Source organism: Rhinatrema bivittatum, chromosome 6, assembly GCF_901001135.1.
Source record: "Rhinatrema bivittatum chromosome 6, aRhiBiv1.1, whole genome shotgun sequence".
In the NCBI taxonomy this organism is placed as follows: domain Eukaryota; kingdom Metazoa; phylum Chordata; class Amphibia; order Gymnophiona; family Rhinatrematidae; genus Rhinatrema; species Rhinatrema bivittatum.
In genome coordinates this window covers 205,224,220-205,244,117 of record NC_042620.1, presented here as the reverse complement: position 1 = coordinate 205,244,117, position 19,898 = coordinate 205,224,220, and the positions used below count along the sequence as shown (strand labels likewise).

The 19,898-nt window shown below is 45.3% G+C and overlaps 1 protein-coding gene across 2 annotated transcripts in view; it reads right to left on the bottom strand.

The window, feature by feature from the left end:
- The window catches only part of DNAJB11 (DnaJ heat shock protein family (Hsp40) member B11), a 73,838-nt gene that overhangs the window by 24,048 nt on the left and 29,892 nt on the right, over positions 1 to 19,898 (bottom strand). For both annotated transcript variants that reach the window (XM_029606469.1, XM_029606468.1), the window contains exons 4-5: positions 16,988 to 17,120; positions 7,535 to 7,677 (exon numbers count right to left, since the gene is read on the bottom strand). In XM_029606469.1, coding sequence (XP_029462329.1) covers positions 7,535 to 7,677; positions 16,988 to 17,120 — 276 coding nt within the window. The remainder of the gene's footprint in view (positions 1 to 7,534; positions 7,678 to 16,987; positions 17,121 to 19,898) is intronic.

Here is a 19,898-nt window from a genome sequence, read left to right as displayed (position 1 = left end):
TTGGCAGCCTGGGGCTACTGAGCATGTCCGGCATGCCATTATATTCCCTGCCACAGGGGTCTCACTTCAGTCTCGTATGTAGCAATAAGCGTTATCAAAATAAAATAATAAAGTCTGAGGCCCAACTCCGCAGGGTGGCGGGTGGGTTCTGTGAGGACTACATCCTGCTGTCCTGGGATAACACCTATTATAAGGTAAGCAATTTTGCTTTATCCCAGGACAAGCAGGATGCTAGTCCTCACATATGGGTGATTAGCAAGCTAGAGGCTGAGTCATTGTCCATGAAGTTAGCAGTGATGTGTTATTGAGGAAATGAGTCAGCCGAAGATCACAGCAGAAGGGTTGTAGAAGGAGTTGGGATTAAACTGGAAACAAGTTCTTTAAGACAGATTGTCCATAGGCTGAATCTTGTCGTCCTTGTTTATCCAGACAGTAATGAGCTGCAAAGGTGTGAAGAGAACTCCATGTTGCTGCTTTACATATGTCAAGTATTGGCACTGAACGAAAATGTGCTACTGAAGTTGACATTGCTCGTACTGAATGTGCTTTTACTCGCCCTTGAAGAGGAAGGCCTGCTTTTTCATAGCAAAATTGTATGCAATCTGCTAACCAGTTGGATAGAGTATGCTTGCCCACTGCTTTACCTGGCTTATTTGGATCATAAGAAACAAAAAGTTGATTGGATTTTCTGAGGGATGTAGTGCGATTTAAATAAAAAGACAATGCACGTTTACAGTCCAAAGTATGTAAAGCTCTTTCTCCTTGGTGAGAGTGAGGCCTTGGAAAGAATGTGGGTAGAACTATGGTTTGATTTAAGTGGAATTCTGTAACTACCTTGGGAAGGAATTTTGGGTGTGTACGGAGAACCACTCTGTCATGTAGAAACTTTGTATAAGGTTCATATGTGACAAGTGCTTGTAACTCACTAACTCTTCTTGCTGATGTAATGGCTATGAGGAAGATAGTCTTCCATGTGAGAAATTTGAGATCACTAGAATGTATGGGTTTGAAAGGAGAACGCATTAATGCTGTTAAAACCAGATTCAGATCCCATTCTGTGACTGGAGGTCGAATTGGTGGTTTAAGGTGTGTAAGACCTCTCATAAACCTACTGACAAGAGGTTGTGTGGATATAGGTGCATCTCCCAACTTATTATAATAAGCTGAAATTGCACTTAAATGTACTCTGATTGATGAAGTCTGAAGACCAGAGTCTGAAAGATGGTATAAATAGTCTAAAAGAGAAGTAGTGGGGCAAGTGAAAGGATCAATATGGTTCTGTGTGCACCACAGAGTGAACCTTTTCCATTTGAAAGAATAATTCTTTCTTGTGGATGGTTTGCGTGAAGCTATAAGTACTTGAGAAACATTTGTTGACAGATTGAGTGGTTGTAAAATTAAGCTTTCAACATCCATGCTGTCAAAGCTAGGGATTGGAGGTTGGGATGGCGCAACCGACCCTGATCCTGAGTTATGAGATTGGGAGCTACTCCCAGGCGTATTGGATCCCTGACAGAGGTCTAGCAGTGTGGGAAACCATACTTGTCGAGGCCAGTATGGGGCTATGAGTATCATGGTCCCCTTGTCTTGCTGTAGTTTCACTAGAGTTTTCGTTATGAGCGGTATTGGAGGATACGCATATAGTAGGCCTGAGTTCCAAGGGCGAGCAAAAGCGTCCTTGGCTGGCTGATTCTTCTGTGCGTGTAGGGAACAGAAGTTGTGCACTTTGTGATTCAGATGCGACGCAAAGAGGTCTGTTGTTGGTTGTCCCCCAACGTTGGAATATCTTGGTCGCTACTGAGGAATTCAGGGACCATTCGTGTGGTTGGAACTGACGACTGAGTCGATCTGCTACCACATTTTGAATTCCTGCTAGATAAGTGGCCTATAGGAACATTGAGTGGTTCAGGACCCAACCCCAAATTTGTGCAGCTTCTTGACAAAGGAGATACGAGCCCGTACCTCCCTGTTTGTTGATGTACCACATAGCTACTGTGTTGTCTGTTTGGATCAGAACAGTCTTGTGGGAAAGGCAGTCCTTGAACGCATGAAGCGCATAACGTATAGCTCGAAGTTCCAGAAAATTGATTTGATATGTGGCTTCGAGTTTTGTCCAAGTGCCTTGAGTTTGGAGAGAGTTTATGTGAGCACCCCACCCCAAGGTGGACGCATCTGTAGTTAATGTTATCTGAGGGACTGGTTTCTGGAAGGGTAGGCCCTTGCGTAAATTGTCCTTGGTTGTCCACCATCGTAGTGATGAGCGTAGTTGGTGGGTTATTTGGATTGGATAGTGCAATGGTTGAATGGCTTGGATCCATTGTGATCGTAGAGTCCATTGGGTTACTCTCATGGCGAGGCGTGCCATAGGAGTGACTTGAACTGTTGAGGCCATGTGGCCTAGTAAGGTGAGAAATTGATGGGCTGTTGCCTGTTGTTGTAAGGAAATTGAGTGTGCCAACACGGACAGTGTGTCTGCACGATCTTCTGGTAGAAAAGCATGTGCAATGTCTGTGTTTAAGTCTGCTCCTATGAATTGGAGTAGATGAGAAGGAGTCATGTGGGATTTCTGATAACTGATGAGGAATCCCAGTCGGTGAAGTATAGCTATTGTGCGATTTAGTGAAGTTACTGCTCCTTGTTGAGAGTGACTTTTGATGAGCCAATCGTCGAGGTAAGGAAAGACATGAACACCTTGTTGGTGTAAGTGTGCTGCTATCACTGCCAGGCATTTGGTGAATACTCTTGGAGCTGTAGCCAGGCCGAATGGTAACACTCTGTATTGGAAATGCTGATGGCCTACTGTGAATCGCAGATACTTGCGATGAGGCGGGAATATATGAATGTGTGTATAAGCATCTTGAAGATCCAGAGAACAAAGCCAATCTCCTTTGAGTAGAAGTGGAAGCATGGTGCCTAGGGAAACCATCCTGAACTTTTCTTTTTTTTTAAATTTGTTGAGATTTCTGAGATCTAGAATGGGACGTAGGCCTCCGGTTTTCTTTGGAATGAGGAAATACCGGGAATAGAATCCTCTGCCCTTCTGACTTTGTGGTACTTGTTCCACAGCTCTTGATTGCAGAAGAGCGGATAATTCTGTTTGTAATTGAAGTATGTGATTGTGATTGAGATGGGAATTGTATGGTGGAAACTCCTGAGGGAGTGATGTGAAGTCTAGGCGGTAGCCTTGATGAATTATCGAAAGGACCCAATGATCGGATGTTATTGATGTCCACTCCTTTTAGAAATGGGATATTCTTCCTCCAACTGGCAAGGTGGTGTGGGGGTTGGAATATTGGCCTTGTTCTCTGAATTTCGTTTCAAAAACCCGAGGCAGGTCCTGTTTGAGGAGCTGGTTGGGGCCTCGCAGACCGCTGTTGTCTCTGTTGAGGTCTTTGTTGAGACCTTGGAGGTCTTGGCCTAGAAGCGGGAGGATAGTACCTTTTTGGCCTATAGAAAGGACATTTTGTCTCTCTACGCGGTGGTCTGCGACTTGTGTGGGTTGCAGGGTCATGAGGTAGCATGGAGAGTTGTTTTAGAGTCTCCGAGTGCTCTCAAAGCTGAGCCACAGCGTCCTGGACTTTGGTGCCAAATAAATTATCTCCCTGACAGGGAAGGTCCACCAGTTTGTCCTGGACTTCTGGTCGTAAATCAGAAGCCTTTAGCCAGGCCCACCTTCTGGCACTAATGCCTGATGCTGCTGTTCTGGAAGATGTTTCAAAAGCATCATAGGCGGCTCTGACCTCATGCTTTCCTGCATCCAAGCCTTTTTGAATTATGTTTTGTGCTGCCTCTTGTTGTTGTTGAGGCAGAGAAGGTACAAATTCTTCTATCTGTTTCCAGAGATTTCTCTGGTGTTGAGTCATGTAAAGCTGGTATGCTGAAATCTTTGAGTTAAGCATGGTCCCCCTTGATAGATTTTCCTTCCCATCTGATCCAAGAATCTGTTGTCCTTTCCTGGAGGGATTGAGGCATGAGTTCTGGTCCTACGAGATTTCTTTTGAGAAGATTCAATTACAAGTGAGTTGTGTGGAAGTTGAGCTTTCTCATATCCTGGTGCAGATTGAACGAGATAGGTAGAATCTACCCTTTTATTAACAGCAGGAGTTGTACAGGTGTGTTCCCAAATCCTCTGCTGGAGTTGTAGTAGCACTTCATGGATAGGTGTGGCCAGATTGTGCTTTGGAGGATCCACAAACTGTAGAATTTCCAGTGTCTGTTGCCTCTCATCTTTTTCCGCTTGTAGTTGAAAAGGTATGGACTCAGACATCTCCTGGATAAAAGAGGAAAATGAAAGGTCCTCTGGAGGTGACTGTTTTTTGGACTGAGGTGGAGAGGGATCAGACAAAGTCTTCTGATGAGGGCTCAGATGCGGTATCTGACCAGGTATCAGAAGTTGGTGTTTGATATGGAGCAGGTATAGGCCTTTGAGGTGGAGGTATCCCAGAAGGACCTTGTAATGGATCTTGTGGGTCAGGTGAAGTTTCTTGTTCCTCCTCTTCTTGCCCTGGCATAATAGGCAATGAAGCCAGAAGGTCCTGATATCTCTTAGTGAGTAGACTGTGTAATGCTGCTTCAGAACTGGAAGTGTCTGGAGCTGTAGTAGGAGGTTTCAGCAAAGAATGCTTGAATTTCCCCGATGACTTTTGCATGGAAGTGGTTTTCCTTTGCAAAGGAGGTTTGGATGGTGCCATTGTATAGAGAGATATTGGCTGTGTACCAGATGGCATCAATGATGTCGTAAAGGAAAACATCGAGATAAGAATCATCGACGTTATAGGCCGGGTTGGCATCGAAGGCATCGAGAAAGGTATCGATGGTATCGATGGGATGAATGCCTGAACAGGCTCCGTCATCGATGTTGTTATTTGCATCGAGGTAGACATCAGCGGAATCAAAGGCATCGAAGATACTGCTGGCATCGGCGTATACGCCGGCATCGACTGAACCGTTGGCATCGGCTGTAAAGCCGGTATCGATGAAACTTGCATCATTGGCGAAGTCGCCGGCATCGGCTGTGAAGCTGGTATCGAAGAAGCTTCTGACCGGCGATCCCGCCGGCATCGACATGGGTGTTGGCATCGGCGATGGCGCCGGAATTTGTTGCTTTAAGGCATCGGTGACAATTTGCTTTATTAACAAAGTCAAGTCAGGAATCAAAGTCGATGACTGTGGCAAGGTCGACGGTATCGATGCCAGAACCGAGGGAACGGAAGTCACCGTAGGTGAAGACGACTTTTGTTTCTTAGCGCTCGGTTCGTCCGGCAGCGGAAACAGCGGGATAGATCGATGCCGTCGGTGCTTATGCTTCGATCTCGGTTCGGATACCGACCTTGTCGACGGGGTAGAGGGTGTTGGTGAAGAGGCATTGTCCGAACCCTCTGGAAGTCGTTTTTTGAGAAGAATCTTTTTAGTAAGGCCTACCGGTGATGATTTTGTGGAAGTTGTCGGTGAAGGCCCCGATTGGATTTGAAAAATCTGTGCCATCTTTTCTTGGCGGAGTTTTCTGCCTTTTGCAGTCATCTCTTGGCATTCTGGACAGGAAGCGATGTCATGCTGTCCTCCGAGGCACCGAACGCATTCTATATGCGGGTCCGTGATGGACATAGTTCGGTTACAGGCTGGGCACTTTTTGAAGCCTGATGCCATCGTGACTCGACGTCCGATGAAAAAATGCTAAATTTTTTAGCGGAAGCTAATTTCTTTGTCACCGTCCGGTGACAATGACTATGAGACCCAAAATGGGGCAAACATTTTAAAGAAAATATTGACTTTTTTGTCAACTTGTGAGGAAAACCTCACAGGGCTCCTGTGACTGCGATGTCAATGGCAGCGCGGAAAAACGAAGACTGAAGTGAGACCCCTGTGGCAGGGAATATCATGGCATGCCGGGCATGCTCAGTAGCCCCAGGCTGCCAATCAAAAGCTTCTAGAAACTTTACCAGAAGTTTTCCCGCATTAGGGCTCCGTGAGTGACGTCACCCATATGTGAGGACTAGCATCCTGCTTGTCCTGGGATAATGCCCAATACTCAAGGTGCAGTATAATGATATTCTCAGCTTTAATTTGTTTTTTTTTGACTGCTGCTGCAAGTTGAGAGGAAGATGCTATGCTGTGGATGCTGAGGGAGACTTGAAACAGGTGGGAGGATTGAGAGAGCACAGAATGGAGAGAGAGAGTCCCCAAAGAGCTTATGAAATGTACAATGTTGGTATACTGATACACTTCATGTATTACTGTATTGTGTGGATGCAGAATAAAGATTATTTGAAAAAAACAATCTAAGGGGTATTATTTACCTAGCTCTGTTAGGCTTTTACTGTGCAGTAAATGCTTTAGCCACACAAACATGATCCTCCAATAACTGATGTATAGTAATGAGCTGCTTTGTATGCAAAGCAGATCGTTAGGTGGCAATACCATATAAATTAAAAAAAAAACATAGTTTACCTAAAAATCACAAGTCGCGTCAGTTTCATAAAATTTAGCTACGAGTGAGGAGTTGTAGCTAACTTTCCAAGGTAGCATCAAGATGCTAACCTGCATCCCAATGCTCCAGGTGCAGTGAATTAAAGGGCCCAAGTGGCCCAAAGAAGTCTCTCCACAAAGTGGTTAAAAAAAAAAACAAACCAAAAAACATTTTGGGGATCTTGAGATCCTCCTTCCCACAAGGCAGCCCCAGAGGAAGAAATTAGAAAAAAAAATGGAGTTTAAAGCTATGTGGCACAGGCCTCTTCCCCTCCCTCAAAATCCTGCCCCAGCCTCTGGACACCTCCCAACTACAACATATCTTTCAATGCCTGGTGGTCTAGAGGGGCCCGAAATGCACCCTATGCTCCAGTCTCATGCAGTTTCTGGAAAAATTAGCACGAGCTGCTGCTACGTTTTTCAGAGAGATAACACATGGCCTGGAGCCTAAGGAATGCTTTGGGCCCCACTTGGCCACCAAGGATTGAAAAGGATGGCCAAGGGGGGGCAGAGATGTAGCAAAGAGGATAAATATTGAAAAAGGAGTGGAGTTGGGAAGGGAGGGGAGGGGAAAGATCTGCACTTTAAAAACTTCTCTCTAAATTACGTCCACTGGAGCCACCTTTTGAGGTAGTGGGGAGTGGATCAGAGCATTCTTACACCTTTTTTTTTTTTGGGGGGGGGGGGGGAGGCTGCTCAGACCCTTTATTAAGATGGTGGCAGCAAACCGAGGCCACCATCTTGTGGAATTTGTTGGAGTCAGCTTGCAGTATTTTGCCACCACAAGGTTTACCAAACTGTAGTATTCTGTACTGTAGCTTGGTAGATCCTGCATTATTTCCCCCCTGTGGAAACTGTTGCAGCTTAGTAAATAACCCCCCCCCCCTCCAAGTTTGTACTTGATGCACAAGAGGGTGAAGTGACTGCCCAAAGTCACAAGCAACCTTCCAGCCTACTGTTCTATTCTCTAGGCTGCTCTACTCCCCATGTAATAGGCCAATGAAAGCAAGCCGTTGACTTTGGTTGCCACATGGCGCTATACACTCACACTCTGAATCTCTGCACTCACTTCACATTGGGACACTCGTCACACACCACTTCTTGTGTCATTTGGAAGCGCCCGGGCCCCAGCTGGGTGGTCCTCATCTCTTGGCGGCAGTTACATTTGCGTTTGCCCGGTACCTGACGTGCCACAGGCTTGTTTCTCACCACCTGCAAAAGGACAGCATAACATGTACCAACACACCGCATTAACCACCAGGTCCCACGCACAAGAAACTCCAGCTGCCTCTCAATGGAGTACTAATGCATCTTTTGATAATGGGGATAATTAACCGATCTGAGAGCTTTCTCCCCGTACCAAAAGATGCAAAGATCAAGAAAATGTGGCAGAAAGCTACAGAAATCGTTCCACCGGTCCTATTAAAACTTCCAGGTACATCTTGATAAACTGCCTACAGAAAATGATAGAAATTGGGCAAAGTATGTAATCAATAAAGTACTCTGTGTGATATATGAAATAATTTCCAAAAAGGAAAAGATGAACTAATGCGAAAAATGTTTAAAAAAAATCAACGTTAAAATAAATAAGCAATGCCTGCTGTATCAAGCTCTACATAAAACAGTCTACTTGTACTACATTACTAGACAAGCCGTTAAGCCCGTTAAAACGGGCTACATTAAAAAAAAAATGTCGGTCCGTTTTCGGACACTGCACCCGTCTACACTTCTTTTCCCTCACTCCCCCTTCCCCTCGCTCATTCACCTCAGTCACTCATCCTCCTCCCCCTCGGTCACTGAGTCCATTACCTGCTATTAATTAAGTTGAATTAGATAATAACCACCGCTATTATTAGCAACGGTAACATGGAATAGACTTAGTTTTTGGGTACTTGCCAGGTTCTTATGGCCTGGATTGGCCACTGTTGGAAACAGGATGCTGGGCTTGATGGACCCTTGGTCTGACCCATTATGGCATGTTCTTATATTCTTATGACTGAAGGAGAGGGGGGGAGAATGAGGGGGGAGGGAAGGGGGGTTACTCCCCTTTCTCCTCGCTCATTCACCTCAGTTGCTCATCCTCTTCCCCCTCGGTCATTCCACACCCACTCTCAATCCCCTCCCTCACTCTCAATCCCCACCCCCTTCCCTCTCCCTCTTATGCTCTTCAGCGTGGCCTGCTCATGGAGACAGGAGGTCTCCGGGGATCCCTCCCCAGCGTGCACCTCAGCTGCTCCATGCCACCGCCGCCACATTTCCTCCTGATATCGCTGCCGCCGCTCCTCCCACCTATTGTAGCTCGGCCCGCCTGACACTCGCATACCGCTGCTGCTCCGCCCGATATCGTCGCTGCCGATCCGCCGCTGCTGCTCCTCCCAGCGCCATCTTAGTTCCGCTCTGACCGACATGCTCTCCTGCCCGCGCATGCGCAGTAGAGCTGCTCTCTACTGCCCATTTGCGGGCCGTCGGTCAGAGCCCATTTATAAGGTAGATTCTAGCATAACATTAAACCGCTTTCTCATATAGATTACACAAATAAGTAGTAATTCGAGAATATAACACTTTGAAGCAGTGACATGTAACCACAAATTATTATGTACATTTGACTGTTAATCTGCTATACTGTAACTGTCTATGTGTATTATATAATACACTTTACTACTTATTTGTGTAATCTACACGAGATAATGGTTTAATGTTATGTTAGAATCTAGTAATGTAGTACAAGTAGACTGTGTTGATGTACAGCTTGATACAGCTGGCATTGCTCATTTATTTTAACATGGATATTTTTTGTATGGGTTTTTGTTTTTTTTTAAACATTTTCACATTAGTGCATCTTTTCCTTTTTGGAAGGAGTGGGGAAAAAAGCACTAATGTGAATTAAAATAGTAATAATTTTAAAAAGTACAACTATACTAACATTTGCTCAAAATAAATAGAACACCTTAACCTTCCTGAATATATTATAGTCAAACATATAAATCCCTATCTATAAATTTGACAATAAAATGTTTGGATCCTATTAAGATACTGAAAGACAGGACAACTGTTCACATAAATTTGTATGACATAACAATGCTGTTACAGTGTGGCCAGCTCAAAATAAAGTATATGAATGTCACAAAAGTTCAACTGTCAGCAAATAGTTACAGTATGTATTAATCAGAAAGATATCACAATGGCATTACAGTGTGAATAAACACATCATAATGTTATTACAAGTTAATAAACAAACACTACATACAACCAAGAAACCTGATGCAATAATAGATGTAAGCAGTGGTGCATTTATTCAGTGATCAGTTAAAAAAATATCATGTGAACATGATGGTCCTCCTGGGTATGATGTCAAATGCCCCGACAATGCCCTTGTTTTGCCAAATGTGGCTTCCTCAGGGGGAAACCCTAATAAGTCAGACACCAAAAAAATCTGTCAAAGGGATACAAAAAAATGAGATGAATTATTGTTATAAAGGCCCACTGAAAAGACCAATATAGGCTTTAACAAAAAGGCCAATAGAGTAATCATAAAAGGGACCTGCATGTTGGTTACTGTAATGGAACTAAAAACATTGAAAGAACTTGCACCTTGAAAGAGAAGAGAAACATAAAACAAAAAGAAAAAAAGCCAAAAGAAATATTACCTCAAAAGGCTCCACTCATGCAGAATCAGGGAGAGCGTAAGATACAAAGGAAAATTGGTTCTTACCTGCTAATTTTCATTCCTGTAGTACCACGGATCAGTCCAGATTCCTGGGTTTATGCATCCCTGCCAGCAGATGGAGAAAGTTTCACTGACACTGCTTAATAACCCCAAGTGCCACCTGCAGTTCCTCAGTACTGAATTGTACCCAAGCAATAGAATAAAACCACTGAAAACACTAACAAAAACCCCCAAAACTTTCTTGAACTATAGTACAAAAATGGTTTTCCATAAGAAAAAGAACAGCTGAGCAGGTAACTCTCTACCTCCTGAAATCGGGCGGGTTCTGGACTGATCTATTGTACTACAGGAATGAAAATTAGCAGGTAAGAACCAATTTTTCTTTCCCTGTACGTACTCTGATCAGTCCAGACTCCTGGGATGTACCAAAGCCCTCTACTTAGGGTAGGACCTGGAGAGTCCCACTCTCAGAACACTCTCACCAAAGGATGGAGAACCTGAATCTCCCACATCCAAATGAAAGTGTCTCGCAAAGGTATGTAGCGACTTCCAAGTCGCTGCTCTGCAAGTCTCCTGAGGAGACACTCAGAAAGCCGCCTGAGAACGCATATAATGAGCCCACAAGCCCTCCAGAATTTCATGACCTCCTGTAATATAAGTGGACGCAATCGCCTCCTTCAACCAACGTGCAATAGTAGCCTTAGCAGCTGTGAAACCTTGCCTCGCACTGCTCCACAATACAAAAAGCTGGTCAGACCTCCTGAAATCATTTGTCACCTCCAGATAGATGTTAGGCAAGCTCTATTGCGCTAACTGCTTGAACTCCAACTCTACCATTGGAAAGGAGGGGAGCTCCACTGTCTGGTTCACATGAAATGCGGAAACCACTTTCTGCAAGAAAGAAGACACTGTCCTCAACGAAACCCCTGAAGACGAAATTTGAAAGAAGGGGACTCAACAGGACAAAGCTTGCAACTCAGAAATCCTTCTGGCGGAGCATACAGCAATGAGAAAAACTACCTCAAGAGTCAAGTCCTTCAAAGTCGTTCTCCGCAGAGGCTCAAACTGTGCCGCACACAAACCTCGGAGGACCAGATTAAGGTTCCAGGAAGGACAAACATTCCTGACTGGAGGCCATACATTCTTTGTTCCCCTCAAGAATTGACCTCGATCTTACCACGAAGACAATCCAAGGCCGCCACTTGCACTTTTAAGAGAGCTAGGAGACAAGCCCTTCTCGAAACAGTCTTGAAGGAAAGATAAAATATCAGGGCCAGAGGACTTGAGAGCTCAGACCCCATGAGCAGCGCACCAGGACTCAAACACTTTCCATACTCTAACGTAAGCCATATTAGTGGAATTTAGTCTGGCTTGCAACAAGGTGGTTATGACAGTTTCTGGATAAACTCAACACATTAACCTTCGCCTCTCAAAAGCCATGCCGCTAGACAAAATTGAGCAGCCTGGTCGTAAAATATGGGGCCCTGATGAAGGAGACCATCCAGATGACCAAAGCAAAAATTGGCCCTTCCACTGCCAAATTGATCAGATCCGCAAACCACGGACGCCGCAGCCACTCCTGGGCAACCAAGACTACCACTCCACAATGTTTTTCTATGCGACGCAACACTTTGCCTAACGGCCGGGGGAGGGGGGGGGGGGGAACACATACAGAAGGACCCTCTGTGGCCAAGGCAGAACTACAGCGTCAATGCCTTAGGCCCTGTGCTGATGTTGCCGACTGAAGAAACGAAACGCTTTGGCATTTTGACAAGTTGCCATTAGATCCACATGAGGAGAACCCCACCGATCTCGAATGAGTTGCATTGCAGATTCCGATAATTCCCACTCACTTGGATCTAACCTAGTCAGAATGAAGAAATCTGCCTGAACATTTGACTCTGGCTATGTGGGATGCAGCTATACATTCTAGGTGACTCTCTACCCAAAGAATCAACTGCTGAGACTCCCAAGCTACTGCTTGGCTCTTGGTTCCACCCTGCCGATTGATATAAGCCAATGTTGTCGCATTGTTTGAGAGAATCCTCACAGATTGACCTTGTACTAATGGCAGAAACTCCCTTAAGGTCAAACGGACCACCCTGATCTCCAACCAGTTGGTAGACTAGGCAGATTCTCGCGGAACATGTAGCCCGGACTGGAGTGCCACTGTCAGACTGTTCCCCACCCACAGAGACTCGCTTCAGTAGTAACTATCACCCAATCCAGAACCTTGAGGTCCACCCCCCCCCCCCCCGAGCAAGACTGAAGGCTGAAGCCACCAGGAAAGGCTCTCTCTCGCCTCACCCTTGAGGGGCAACGGCATCTGAAATTCTTCAGAGATCGGCTACCAACAAACCAAAAGCGCCCTCTGTAACTGTCTCAGATGGGAAAATGCCCACGGCACCAACTCCAGGGTCAAAGCCATTGAGCCTAGGCTTGAAAATAGTCCCAGACCTTGGGAACACGTAACCGCAACAACCGGCAAACTTGACTCTGCAGTTTTAAGACTTTCTCCTCCGAAAAATACATTTTGTAGAACAGAGCACCCAGATACTCCAAAGACTGTGTCAGGATCAAATGACTCTTCACCATGTTAACTACCCAACCGAGGGACTGGAGAAGAATGAGAACTTGTGAACCAATTGGTGACAAAGAGCCTCCAACTTCGCTCCAATAAGCCAGTTGTCCAGATTATGGATGCACCAGAACACTTTCTCTCTGCAGCACCGCTGCTCCTACCACCATTACCTTGGTGAAAGTGCGCGGGGCTGTGGCTAGACCAAAGGGAAGGGCTTGAAACTGAAAATGCTGTCCCAGAATCATGAATCGGAGAAAACACTGTGAGTCTGGATGGATGGGAATGTACAGGTAGGTTTCAGTGAGATCCAAAGCGAGGAATTCTCCCTTGTGCACCGCCGCTATCACTGACCGCAAGGTTTCTATCCAGAAGCACGGCACCTTCAGTGCTGCATTCACCTTCTTCAAACTGAGAATTGGATGAAACGTGCCCTCCTTCGGGTCCACAAATAAATGGAATACCTTCCCTTGCGAACCTCCACCGAGGGAAATGGAATGACCGTCCCCAGGCTTGGGAGACGGTCCAGTGTCCCCCGCATCGCTGACCGCTTGTTCCTGGGACTGCAGGGAGAAATGGGAAACAGTTCGCAAACGGGACAAACAAATTCTAAAGCGTAGCCATCTCTGACCACACTGAGAGCCCACTGGTCCTGTGTAACCCTGGTCCACTCGTCACAGAACTGAGTCAGGCGACCTTCTACAATAGGAACGATGGTATGGTCCAGCCTCGCCTCATTGCGAGGACTTACCTCTGGCTGCAAAACCTCCTGCGGCCCCTCTGAACTATCTTCGGGCATACCAAAAGGACTGCCCCCAGGACTGACCGCTAGAAGAGAACTGAGCTCGGCCCTCTAGGATCTAGATTTATTGGAGCAAAACCAAAACCGCACCTGAAAAAACCTCTTGGCCTTAGGCTTATCCTCTGGTAAATGAAGGGCTTTATCGTCTCCAAGAGACTGCATCAGCTGCTCGAGATCCTCCGCAAATAAGAGGCGACCTTTCAAGGGAAGCAAGCCTGTCTTTTGGAGGAGACATCCGCAGCCCAGTTATGCAACCAGAGTAATCTTCTGGCCACCACAGCAGAAGCCATAACCTTTGAAGAGATGTGAACCAAATCATACAGAGCGTCTGCCCCATAAGCCACTGCAGCCTCAACATGTTCTGCCCTGTCTGCATCCTCTCCCGCCTGCAGGAGACTTTCCTGCAACTGTTATATCCAACGGAGGCACGCCCGCTGCATGAAACTGGTACAAATAGCCATGTGCAAGCCCAAAGCCGAAACCTCAAAACTCCGCTTAAGATGGATCCCCAACTTGCGATCCTGAACATCCTTCAATGCAGCTGAACCTACCACTGGGATAGTAGTTCTCTTAGTGACCGCAGTGTCAATCTTAGGGAGATTGGAGCATGCCGCACATAGGCCTTGCCGGCTCAACCGCGCACGGGTCGAGGCACAGGCCAGGCAAGCCGACCTGCAGGGCATGTCGGATGCAGGGAAAGAGTCTGGAAACGGAAAAAGGGCTAGAAAAAAATAAAAAAATGTACCTGTCTTGACTACAGGACCCCCCCTCCCCAAACTAGTGCCTGAAAGGAGGAGGAGAAAGCCGCCTGCAGAGCAACCTGAGTTCCCAGCTCTGCTTTTTTTTTTTTCCAATTATATAACTTTAATTTAATTTAGAAACACCACAACAAGAAGTGAAGGGGAGGGATCAGGACCACCAGATTTACACCCCATGGGTGCACAAGACTAGCACACACAAAAAAAAAAAAAGTCACCGACCCTCGGCTCGCCCGCCTCAACTGGACAGAGGTAGGACCCTTCAGGGTGCCAAGAAAAACAAAAAAGTACCCCGGGAGGAAGGCTCAAAAGAAAAAAAAAATACTGCCCAGACTACAGAACTGCAGGGTGAGCACCGTCTACCATCTGCTGGAGACAGAGAAATACTGAGGAATTGCAGATGGCACTAGGATTTACTAAGTAGGGTCAGTGAAACTTTCTCTGTCTCCATCTGCTGGCAGGGATGCATAAACCCAGAAGACTGGACTGATCCAGGTACGTACAGGGAACTGAATTTAAAATGCCAATAGGCTTATTACATCAGTTAATGCTGAAAAGCTAAAAAATGAAATAAAGTGAACATTTAATTAGCATAATAAATTACTCAATGTAAAAAATCCTTGTAAAACAAAACTAGATGGATGACACATGAGGTGTCCCTCCTGGCTCTGATCACAAACAGCTGCTCCTACTCAAGGATGCCCCATGAATTTCAGCAACAAGATCAAACAAAGAAACCCTACAGACTTCTAATGTGTGGCGAAACCAAAAGCAAGCATCATAAAAAATGCAATTTATGGTCTGCTCCTGAGACTGATTACCCACAGGAATCCCACTATAAACACATGCACCGTCACTAAGCCCCTAGTAGAAACAAAAACCAGCAAAGGATACAAAGTAAACAATATGAGAAACGGTCTGACCAATTTAATATCCTTTTAGGCCAAAGGAAGCTCAGGAAGTACAAAATGTAAATATATATTCCAAAAGGCAGAAGTTGGGTTCAGACGAGAATTGTAAAAAATGTTTTATTAGAATCTGAATGAGACAGAAACAGGTGAGAGCACCAGTGCAAGAACTATATATGTACGCGAGGTAAAAATAAAGATGTAGAAGCTATATATAAACACTATACCTGGAAAACTTAATCAGTCCAGAAAGTGTCCGCATAAAACAGAAACACTTGAGTGAATTAAGTGTGGCAACGCCTATCAATCTGGCAGCCACGTATCACAGATCCCGAATCGGGAAAACCTTCAAACAGATCTTAAAATAATAAGTTGTTTATAATGTTATGTGCATATTGGCGTGCATACTATGTTATAGGCAGAAAATATATAAAAAAGAAAAACAAAAGAAATGGAGGAAATGATTAGCCCAACCGTAAGATGGCCATGTGTGCTACTTGAGTGCCACTGGTGCGCTGCTGTACTAAACATTTATTAAATAGCAATAAAGGAGCACATGTTAAAAGCGCCAGGTTAAAAAACACGGAGAGAACCTCTTACCAATCATGGCATCTTCCTCACATGTCTTGCATATTCATGAGAACTCAAAGTGAGGCACATGCAGCTCAGTTACTAATGGAACTAAATTGGTTCATTTTTCATTCTGACTTAACCTATCACCTAACAAATTTGTACGACATAAGGTTGCTACAACATGGACAGCTCAAAATAATGTTCACAGTAATGCCATTAATTTTATTTATTTAAATGTTTTATATACCATCATTCCATGTGCCATATCTTTCTGACCAATACATACTACTGTAAAAATTTGCTGACAGTTTAACTTTTGTGACATTCATATACATACAAATTTGTTATGTGATCAGTTGTCCTGTCTATTTCAGTATTTTAATAGGGAGGATCTAAACATTTTATTGTCAAACTTATACATGTACATAAGGATTTGTGTGTTTGTTGAATATAATATATTCAGGAAGGTTAAGGTGTTCTATTTTATTTATTCTGAGCAAATGTCAATAAAGTTGGATTTTTTTTTATTATTATTACATTAGTGCTTTTTTCCCCACCCCTTTGGAATGTATTTGGGTCTGTCTGTTGAGCACATTTCATAATACATATCTTTGTCTGTGTATGTATGTCTCTATATATGTGTGCATGTATTTTATATTTTATGAACACTAGGAGGCTCTCTTTGATTCAATGCAAGAATTAAGAAGGGCATTAGAGGTAAATTAGATAAAACAGAGATAATATCCAACATATCCTGCTTTATGAGTGATTTTTATCCCTGTTCAAGTTATGCACAAAAACTAACCAATTTAGAGACATTACCCTGAAGTACTGAGGCAAGTACTAATAGAAAATTTGAGACAGATTGTATCCAGCATAACCTAGTTTATGAGGGAAGTTCATTCCTCTCATGGTGTGAACAAAGCAAACTCATTTGGAGATACTACACCCAACTTGCTGCATTATTAAATAAGAACTTTCAAGTGTACTTTGATATGTTGCCTATACATATTACATCCAGAAGGCAGTTCTTTGGCATCTTATAAGAGCATTAGCAGTAAATTTGAGACTGATCATATCCAACACAGCTTCAAATGAGACTCATTCCTGTTAGGGTATGCACCAAACTAACCCATTTAGAGACATTACCCCCTGCTCCCATCATTATACCCTGATCAAGGGGACAATCTCACACTGCAGACAATTTTCATATGCCTTCTAGAGCAGCACACCTACTTCTACAAAATTCCCAGAATACACCTCCTCCAGAGTCACTTCCAGGTCCATGATGATGTCACTTCCTCTTGGAATGTTGCGGTCTTGCTGTCGTGGGTTTCCACCAAACATAAATCCAAAGTCACCAAAGAAACTGACAAGAGATATGAAGATGAGAGAAAATTTTGAAGCTATTATATTGCATAGTATTAATCTAATCTTAAATGTTTATAGGAAAATTGGTTCTTACCTGCTAATTTTCGTTCCTGTAGTACCACGGATCAGTCCAGACAGTGGGTTGAGCCTCCTGTCCAGCAGATGGGGACAGACAAAAACTGAAAGGGTATCCTATATCAGGACAGAGCCTACCCTGTATCCCTTCAGTATAAACATTGTCAAAGCAGATAAAGAATAAAGATAACTAGTATAAGATCAAGCAAGCAATAAGGACCTGATAAATTGAACAATTCAAAACTCTGTATATAATTGCTCTTGCATATATATCCACATTCATCTAGTAGATGCTTCCGGTGCCTTAAAGTTATGATAGGAAGTCGAGGTATCCAATAAACTGCAAGGAAAAGAAGTTCGAGTGGACGTCGCAGATGGTGCACAGGAGGGTGTCTGGACTGATCTGTGGTACTACAGGAACAAAAATTAGCAGGTAAGAACCAATTTTCCTTTCCCTGCACATACCTGGATCAGTCCAGACAGTGGGATGCACCAAAGCTTCCCTAAACAGGGTGGGACCGAGACAGTCCCGCTCGAAGCACCTACCGTCCGAAGGAGCCAAAAACTGGCGCCTGCACATCGAGGCGATAATGGCGAGCAAAAGTATGCAGAGACTTCCAAGTAGCTGCTCTGCATATTTTCTGCAGAGAGACCGATTGACTCTCTGCCCAAGAAGTAGCTTGAGAACACAACAAGTGGGCCTTTAAGCCCTCCAGAACTGTCTGACCCAGACAGATATATGCCGAGGCAATCGCTTCCTTTAACCAGCAAGCAATCGTAGCCTTAGAAGCCTTGTTTCCCCTATTTGGGCCACTCCATAAGACAAATAGATGATTCGAGAATTGAAATTTATTTGTAACCTGGAGATATCTCAGTAAAACTCGTTTGACATCCAGGTGCCTGAGGTCACCACCAGACTTGTCCGCAAAGTCTTCGGAAGAAAAAGCCGGGAGCTCCACCGACTGATTGAAGTGAAAGGAAGACACAACCTTCGGCAAGAATGACAGAACCGTCTTGAGGGAGACCCCGGAATCTGAAAAACAGAGAAAAGGTTCCCTACAGGACAACACTTGGAGCTCGAAACCCTCCTGGCGGAGCAAATAGAGATGAGAAAAACTGCCTTAAGAGTTAGATCCTTAAGTGTGGCCCGCCTGAGGAGTTCAAAGGGAGCCTCACAAAGGACCTTAAGCACCAGGTTAATACTCCATGAGGGACAGGTAGCCTGGACGGGCAGATTCAAATGCTTGGCACCCTTGAGGAAAAAAATGACATCCGGATGAGCCACCAAAGCGCAACCAACCATCGATGTTACCCAAGAGGGACCCGAGAGCTGAAACCTGCACCCTTAAGGAGTTGAAAGATAAACCCTTGGAAAGGCCATCTGGAGACATGAAGCCTTGCGTGCCGGCACTCTGGACTTGGCATACACATTTTCAAAAACTCTCCAAACCCGAACGTGAGAGAGGTGGAAGGCTTACGGGCCTGAAACAGGGTGGATATAACTTCTTCTTTATATCCCTTCTTTCTTAGTCGCCTCTGTTCAAGAGCCAGGCCGCTAGACAGAAGCGATCCGCCTGGTTGAAAAATACGGGACCCGCCGAAGAAGACGTGGAAGGTGGCAGAGGCGAAGAGGACAGTCTGTCACGAGGTTCACCAGATCAGTGTGTCAGGGTCTGCGGGACCACTCGGGTGCCACGAGAATGACGGGTCCCCAATGAAGTTCTATTCTTCTGAGTACTTTTCCCACCAGAGGCCAAGAGGGAAAAACGTACAGGAGAACGCTGTGAGGCCAGGGAAGAACCAGGGCATCCACTCCTTCTGAACAGTGCTCCCGTCTGCGGCTGAAGAATCTGGGAGCTTTTGCAGTGTCCAGAGTAGCCATCAGGTCAACATGGAGGAGGACCCCACCTGCGGACGATGAGATCCATCGCTCCATTGGACAATTCCCACTCTCCGGGATCTAGACACTGACGATTAAGTCGACTTGAACATGCTCCTTCCCCGCAATGTGAGAAGCTGCCAGACAATCCAGGTGACGTTCCGCCCAGGCCAAGAGCTTGCTGGCTTCCAGAGCCACCAGGCGACTTCTTGTGCCCCCCTGCCGATTGATATAGGCTACCATGGTGGCACTGTCTGAGAGCACCCGCACCGCCATGCGACGGATCAGAGGGAGAAAGACCTTGAGTGCCAGGCGAACCGCTCGGGCCTCCAGGCGATTGATGTGCCAGCGGATTGAGCTGGGGACCAGCATCCCTGCGGAGCCTGAGTTTAACAAACTGCCCCCCAGCCAGATAGGCTGGTGTCCGTCGTCACAATGACCCATTGAGGAGTCTGTAAGGGCATCCCTTTCAGAAGGTGAGTGAGCAAGAGCCATCCTTGCATGTCTGCGTTAGTAGAGTCTGAAACTGCTCCAACACCGGCTTCCAGCAGGACAGCAAAGCTTTCTGTAACAGACACATATGTGCAAAAGCCCAAGGAGCCAGATCAATCGTGGAAGCCATGGACCCCAGGACCTGAAGGTAATCCCAGGCTGTGGGTAGTGAAAGAGAGAGAAAATTGCACACTTGCTCCATGAGTTTGAGCACCCAAGCGTCTGGCAGGAACACCTTGCCGACTCGGGTGTCGAATCGTGCTCCCAGAAATTCCAGCATCTGGGATGGCTGTAGATTGCTCTTGGAGAAGTTGATTATCTACCAGAGGG